At 54.7% G+C, this 6,725-nt stretch overlaps 2 protein-coding genes across 2 annotated transcripts in view; one reads left to right on the top strand and one right to left on the bottom strand.

Moving 5' to 3' along the window:
• PTSG_13104 (uncharacterized protein) overlaps window positions 1–4,712 on the bottom strand; it is a gene marked incomplete at its 5' end in the record, with an annotated part of 7,938 nt that extends 3,226 nt beyond the window's left edge. The window contains 14 exons of the mRNA XM_004988147.1: window positions 224–288; window positions 612–647; window positions 849–1,289; window positions 1,456–1,502; window positions 1,693–1,738; window positions 1,957–1,995; window positions 2,154–2,312; window positions 2,675–2,740; window positions 3,063–3,217; window positions 3,427–3,487; window positions 3,749–3,841; window positions 4,108–4,182; window positions 4,425–4,492; window positions 4,688–4,712. Of these exons, the coding sequence (XP_004988204.1) occupies window positions 224–288; window positions 612–647; window positions 849–1,289; window positions 1,456–1,502; window positions 1,693–1,738; window positions 1,957–1,995; window positions 2,154–2,312; window positions 2,675–2,740; window positions 3,063–3,217; window positions 3,427–3,487; window positions 3,749–3,841; window positions 4,108–4,182; window positions 4,425–4,492; window positions 4,688–4,712 (1,376 nt within the window). The remainder of the gene's footprint in view (window positions 1–223; window positions 289–611; window positions 648–848; window positions 1,290–1,455; window positions 1,503–1,692; window positions 1,739–1,956; window positions 1,996–2,153; window positions 2,313–2,674; window positions 2,741–3,062; window positions 3,218–3,426; window positions 3,488–3,748; window positions 3,842–4,107; window positions 4,183–4,424; window positions 4,493–4,687) is intronic.
• A 567-nt stretch (window positions 4,713–5,279) lies between these two features.
• PTSG_10828 (uncharacterized protein) lies at window positions 5,280–6,000 on the top strand (the record flags this gene model as incomplete). The annotated part of the gene is made up of 2 exons (XM_004988146.1): window positions 5,280–5,713; window positions 5,949–6,000. The coding sequence occupies 2 exons, from the start codon at window positions 5,280–5,282 to the stop codon at window positions 5,998–6,000; spliced, it is 486 nt and encodes a 161-aa protein (XP_004988203.1).
• Window positions 6,001–6,725: the final 725 nt, after the last annotated feature.

Genomic DNA, 6,725 nt, shown 5'->3' with positions numbered 1-6,725 from the left:
GTCGTCGTCGTCGTGTGTGTGTGTGTGTGTGTGTGTGTGTGTGTGTGTGTGTGTGTGTGTGTGTGTGTGTGTGTGTGTGTATGTGTATGTGTGTGCGTGTGAGTGAGTGTGTGTATGTGGATGTGTGTGTTTTATGTTTGTGTGGGTGAATGTGCGCAGGCGCATGTATATGTGTGTGCATAAACATGTGCATGTTTGTAAGTGCGCGTGCATGTCTGCTGACCGGTGGGCGGGGTGCTGCTGCCTGGCGAGGTGATTGGGGCGCAGCCGGCCCAACATCAGGCGACGCTGATAAGGGTGGTTGGTTGTGATGGTGGTGGTGGTGGTGAGTAATGAGTCATGGAGCAAGGGCACGGAATGCAAGGCGTCAGTGGAGGCAGCACAGACACTGTGTTTCCTCACCTTTTGAGCCAGACTTGGTCCGTTGCTGTATTGAGGTGGTGTCAACACGGCATCCAGTGATGAAAGGGAGGGGGGACAAGGAGCAAACGAAAACGTGTAAGACGGTCTCGTGAATGCAACAGAAACAGACGAGACACGCAGGCAATGCCCGCACGAACAAACACTCACACACGCGCGCGCGCATCCACATCAGAAGCAGCGAAACAAACCCTTGCGGCTGCAGCAAAGTTGATGGCGGGTGCAGCCTGCGCACAAGAAACGCCATGGAGTGACAAGGGGTGATGAGCAGGAACGTGACAATAAAGTGCCGTTGTATGTTCACATGCAAAGCAGCAGCAGGAACAACAACAAGAACAACAACAAGAACAACAACAACAACAACAACAACAACAACAACAACATTAACAGCAACAACCGCCACCACCACCACCACCATCACTGTGCACCTTTGCTGGGGATGCGGCCGGAGCTGACGACTGGCGCGGGAGGGCCGGCCCTTTGCTCGGTGACGGCGGCAGTACAACACCACCGCGCGCTCCAGGTGCCGCCGACGACGACGACGATGATGATGACTTTGTGGTCGCTGCTGTTGTTGCCGTCTTGCCGCCCGCTGCTGCTGCTGCTGCTGCTGCTGTTGTGGTGGATGAGGAGGTTGATGCTGGCGCGGGCTTGGTTGGGGTGCTCGCTGCTGCTGTTGGGCCGCCTTTGCTGCCCTTGGCTGGCGTCCCCGGCACAGCCTTGCCCTTCCCTCCTGCTGCGGCTGTTGCTGTTGCTGTTGCTGTTGCTGGCTTTGCCTTTGTTGGCGTGGCTGCAACCTTATTGCTGCCGTTGCCGTTGCTAGTTGTCACTGCTCCTGCGGGCGCAGATGGCGCCGTCTTGGGCGTCGACTGGTGCACACAACAGAAGAGGTGGAGGTGGGGGTGGATGAGGGAAGGGGTGTTGAGGGGGAATGAGGTAAAGGGAATGATGACGATGTGGTAGTTGTGGTGGTTGGTGTGTGTGTGTGTGTGTTGTATGTGTGTGTGTGTGCGTGTGTGGTGGCGAGGGACAAACCTTTTCCGATGCTGCGGTGCTGGTGGACTTCTTCTCCTTCTTCTTCTCTGTAAATTGGCACGCGCGCAAGCACACAGGCAAAACATGTGGCGCGGGAGGTGAGGGTGCGGCGGTGCAGGTGTTGAGTTGTGTTGAGATGTGTTGAATTGTGTTGAATTGTGTTGAGATGTGACGTGGGTGAAATGGTGTTTCGGAGTCAATGCACAAGACAAAGGCTCGATAGGATCGGGTGCTTACTCTTCTTCTTGTCCTTCTTCTTGTCCTCTTCCTTTGGTGGCTCAGGCTGCAAAGGACCACATGAATGAATGATTGAGTGGATGGATGGATGGATGGCGAAGGAAGTTGCAAATATTGTGAGTGAGTTGTGGGCGAGGTCAGCGAGTTGGAGAGAGGCAGCAGCCAGCAACAACACATGCAGCAACAGCAGCACCATGTGCAGCAACAGCAGCAGCATGTGCAACGCCAGAATCAACACATGTCACGTGTGTGTTGTGGTCGCACCTCGAGTGGAATTTCTGGCGGTTCCAACGCTCCAGGCATCTAAGATGGAGATACGAACGTGGTGAGCAGGCAGGAGCGGAGGAAGGGGTGGGGGGGGTTATGAGCAGGCAGCGTGCAGTTTGTGCAATACCACCACCACATGCACCACCATCACCACAAAGCGATATGAGCATGCTGACGCAAGGGCGGCAGCGCACCCCGTTGTCTCTGAGGAATTCCTCGAGGTCCTCGTAGAACCAGTCCGTCTCGTAAAAGTCGCTGTTCTCGTTCTCGTCAAAGTACGTCTCAAACTCGTCCTGCAGCGGCTCAATCTGCGCCGCCGGCACAGAGTCGTTGTCGAGCAGCTTCAGCAGCAGCTGCCGCACGCACGCACATCGTAACATATCGCAGCACAAACGGCGACACACACACACACACGGTGGCACAAAACAAACACACACACACATGATGACAAAACGAACATCATCCAGGTGTGAGTGACTGCCCGCGTAATGTGTGACTGGTGGAAACAAAACGACACAAGCTACAATGAAAAGCGACGTACACATACACAAACACAGTATTACACACGGTGGCACACATACACACACATACACACACACACACACACACATCCTCCACTCCGGTACGCCCCTCTTCGAATCATGCAGCAGAGCCATGACATGTGCATGTGTGCATGTGTGCATGTGTGCATGTGTGCTTGTGCAGGGAAAGGCACCTCGAGACGGCTGATGTGGATTTTGTGGCTCTGGATCCAGAACTTGCGGTTCTCAACCTCATCATCCTGTCGCAACGGGGCAACACGGGCGAGCGCACGCAGGGCAGGCGGCAGTCAAAGCAGGAGGAGGAAGAGGAGGAGGAGGAGGAGGAGGAGGGGGTTGGTGCAGTAGCGTGAGTCACTGGAGTTTGTTGCATCGATGACAGAAAGCGATAACTCAAGGACCACCACCACCACGGCGACCAACAGCACCCGCCACCCACCGCCTCGCCAACCACCAGCAGCAGCAGCGTGATGGCAGGTGGTGCATGTGTGTGTGTGTGTGTGTGTGAGAGAGAGAGAGAGAGAGAGAGAGAGTGTGTGTGTGTGTGTGTGTGTGTGTACGTACGGAGAGGGAGGCCTTCTTGCGCTTTCCCTTTGCGACGAGCGAGGCCTCGAGGAGGTCGATGCGCACCCGCAGCTCGTCCATCGTCTTGTTGATCCAGTCCTGCATGTCCTTCTTCTCCTGCTCCTCGGGGTCAAGCCGCGCCTGCCGGTCAAGCCCTGGGCACAACGCAGCAGATGCAGGGGGGGGGGGGAGGGGAGGTTGTGGTGGTGGTGGTGGTGAGTTGGTGAGATGGATGATTCGAGCGGTGGTAGGCTGTCTCCGTCGCGATATGGTCGTCAGGGAGCACACGCTTTTCAAAGCGCTCACACACACACACACACACACACACACACACACACATGCGTGATCTGGTGTGCAGGCGGACCTTCTTTAGAGTAGGCCTTTGTTTTTGCATCGCGTTCCAAGTCCCGATACCGCTCCATTCGCTGTTCACACAAACACACACGCGCGCGCGCGCGCGTGTGACCGCGTGAGCTCGTGGCGTTTGGTGTGCATCTCCTCCAAACACACATACACGCACACACACACACACATACAAACACAAACACGTACACACACATACAAACAAACAGCCACACGCACGCACGCACACATACACATACACATACAAACAAACAAACAAACACACGCACGCACGCACGCACGCACGCACGCACGCAAACACAAACACATATACACACGCTCACCACTTCGATTTTTCGCCTGTACTCCTTGAGCATCTTCTCCTGCGTCTTTGCGTCGGAGCTCGTCAGCCATGTCTTGATCTGGTCCCGGAATTTCTGCAAGAGCAAAGGCAGCGAGCACGGTGTGGCGTGTGAGCAAGGCGAGGTGATGCCGTCTGAAGTCAAGACGGACAGACAGTCGAAACAGACAGGCAGAAGGTAGGCAAAAGGCAGACACATGCACGCATAGATACGCACACACACGCAGATACGCACGCACGCATAGATACGCACGCACGCACAGATACACACGCACACACGCACACATATACACAGACACACACGAGTCGACACTGCCCCCCCCCCAAAACAAAAGGCCTGACCTGAAGCTTCTTGATGAGCTTCTTCAGCTCAGCCTCAAACTTGTCCTTCTGGTTCGAGTTGGTCGCATTTTCGGCCTGACAGCAAGGGAGGAGGGAAGTCAATAACCACGAACATCACTGCACACGCCACGGGCCCGCACACACACACACACACACATGCACACACGCGCACAGGTACAGAGCACTTCCACAACAGCCTGCTCAGCGGTCACCACAGACAGACAGACACACATAGACACACAGACACACATAGACACACAGACACACACACACACACGCACACGCATTGAGACACACACACACACACAGACACGTACCTTCTCCCATGTAAAGTCAAACTGATCACTAAGCTCGTTCACAGCTTTTACGCATTTGTCGATTTCTCCTGTTGCCGCCAAACAAAAGACATAGCAGAGCGCAAGCAATACGTGGGTATGAGTGCGAGTCGCACACGGGTCAAGGTGATGACGTGTGGGTGGCTGGCAGAAGGGCCCTCAACAGGAACCAAGACACCGCAACCGCGAAACACAACGGACACCACCGTGCCGCCACACTCGACGACAGACACATGCGCGCGCACCTTGAAGTTTTCTCGCTCCAGCCATGGTTCATGCCCTGTGCTGGGTATGGAAACAAACAAAACACAGTGTGCTTGCTCGGGGACCAAGTGCTCGCACTGGAACTGGTGTGCTCAGGTCTCGTTTGTCCCTACGTTGATGGTCCCGTGCGGCGGCGGCAGCGACAGCGTGATAACGCCAAAGAAAGTGACAGTGTGGGCACGAAGGAAAAGGTGAGCACAGAATGTGAAGACAGCAGATCCAAAACTCACCATATGACACACACGCACACACACGCATGTACACACACGCACACAACATAGCGTTGCTTCCGTACCCGCCCTTTGCCCCCTGTCGCCAACCACGCACTCCGCGCTCACCTTTTGCCCGCAGTCGTTCTTGTGTTTGCTTTCCTGGTTTGTTGTCGTCTTGTTCGTCGTCTTTGCTCTTTTGCCGCTGCTGGTTCGGTTGAAGGCGGTGTGTATCTGGCCCTGAAATTAGGGAACAATTCAAGTCAACTGCACTTTATGGTGTTGTGTATTGAGGACGGCCGAAACGTACAGCCCAGTTCCTTCTGTCCTTCCTCCTGTCGCTTTCGCTTCCACGACGTTGGTGATGCAGGGGGCATCAAAGGTGCTGTTGGTCCTTATTGTGGTGGTGGTGGTGTTTCTGGCGACAAGCGCGTGTGCAGACGAGCAGGATGATGGGCCCGCGAGCGCAGAGAGGGAGAAGGCCCAGTTCTTTCAGCACCGCAGCGTTGACAGCGCACAGGACGATCGTCAAAGCGAACAAGGCTTTCGCAATCGGCGTATCGAGGCTCTGCGACACGTCATCGAACAACGACGCAGCCAACTGCAAGACAGAAAACGTGGGGAGGGTAGCGTCTCCGGTGTCAGGGCAACGTCCTCTTCCTCCTCAACACAAAGGACGACGACGGCAATGGCAAGTACGACGGCCAGCACAACGACAACGAGCGAAGCAGCAATGAAGACAATGGCACCGTTCCAGACGCCGCTGCCTCTGGACCTCAAAGCACTCGCCATGTCAACGTGTGTGTGTGTGTGTATGCGAATGAGTGGATGTGTGTGTATGCGAATGAGTGGATGTGTGGATGTGAATGAGTGGATGTGTGTGGATGTGAATGAGTGAGTGGATGTGTGTGGATGTGAATGAGTGAGTGGATGTGAATCTGTGCGTAAATGAGTGAGAGTGTGTGTGCGAATGAGAGAGAGTGTGTGTGCGTGTGGATGTGTGAATGAGTGAGCGTGTGGATGAGCATTCCAGGGGCGGCCTGTCGTGCGCAAGCGATTGGAATGCCTCGCCCATGGATAGTTAACCGAATCTTGCTTGTTGGTTTGACGCGATGTAGGTGTGGGCCACCACAAGGATTCGATTTGGTGTCTGCTTCGTGCTTCATTCACCCACCAGCAGACAGCTCCTTCTTCACGTTGGGCGGGTGAGTGAGTGTGGCTGAATGCTTTTGAATGTGATTTTTAGCTGCTGTTATTGTCTTCTCCACACACACACACACACACCCACACACACACACACACACAAACATACACACACACATACACATACACACGCATACACACACACACATGCACATGCACAGGCTGACCATTTACTGCTCCGATCCCAACAGTCTTGACGCGCGTGCATGGTGTGTTGAAGACATCAACATGTGCATAGATGTCTGCAAGAGTGTGAGGGTGTATTGCGGACTGCTTGTTGTGTTCAGACACGCGTTTCCAAAGTTGCATTGCATGTGTCCTCACGATGACGTGTGTTGATGGTTGTGTGACAGCTACAATTCACGGTGGACAGCTGTGCCACACCGCGATCACTTTGAGACAGGTGTTGGTTCTGTGGGATGACGCTGTTTCATGCTCGTTGCTGGTGCTGCTTGCTGAACTAAGAGAGCGGGTCGGAACATGTGAACTGGGATGTGGCGTGTTTACCGCCTTGCTTATATGTGTGTGTGTGTGTGTGTGTGTGTGTGTGTGTGTGTGTGTGTGTGTGTGTGTGTGTGTGTGTCGTCGTCGTTCGGAAGCCGGGCGG

This window comes from Salpingoeca rosetta (assembly GCF_000188695.1).
Source record: "Salpingoeca rosetta unplaced genomic scaffold supercont1.37, whole genome shotgun sequence".
Classification (NCBI taxonomy): Eukaryota; class Choanoflagellata; order Craspedida; family Salpingoecidae; genus Salpingoeca; species Salpingoeca rosetta.
Note: the sequence above shows the minus strand (reverse complement) of the source record. Positions and strands in the feature narration are given on the sequence as shown.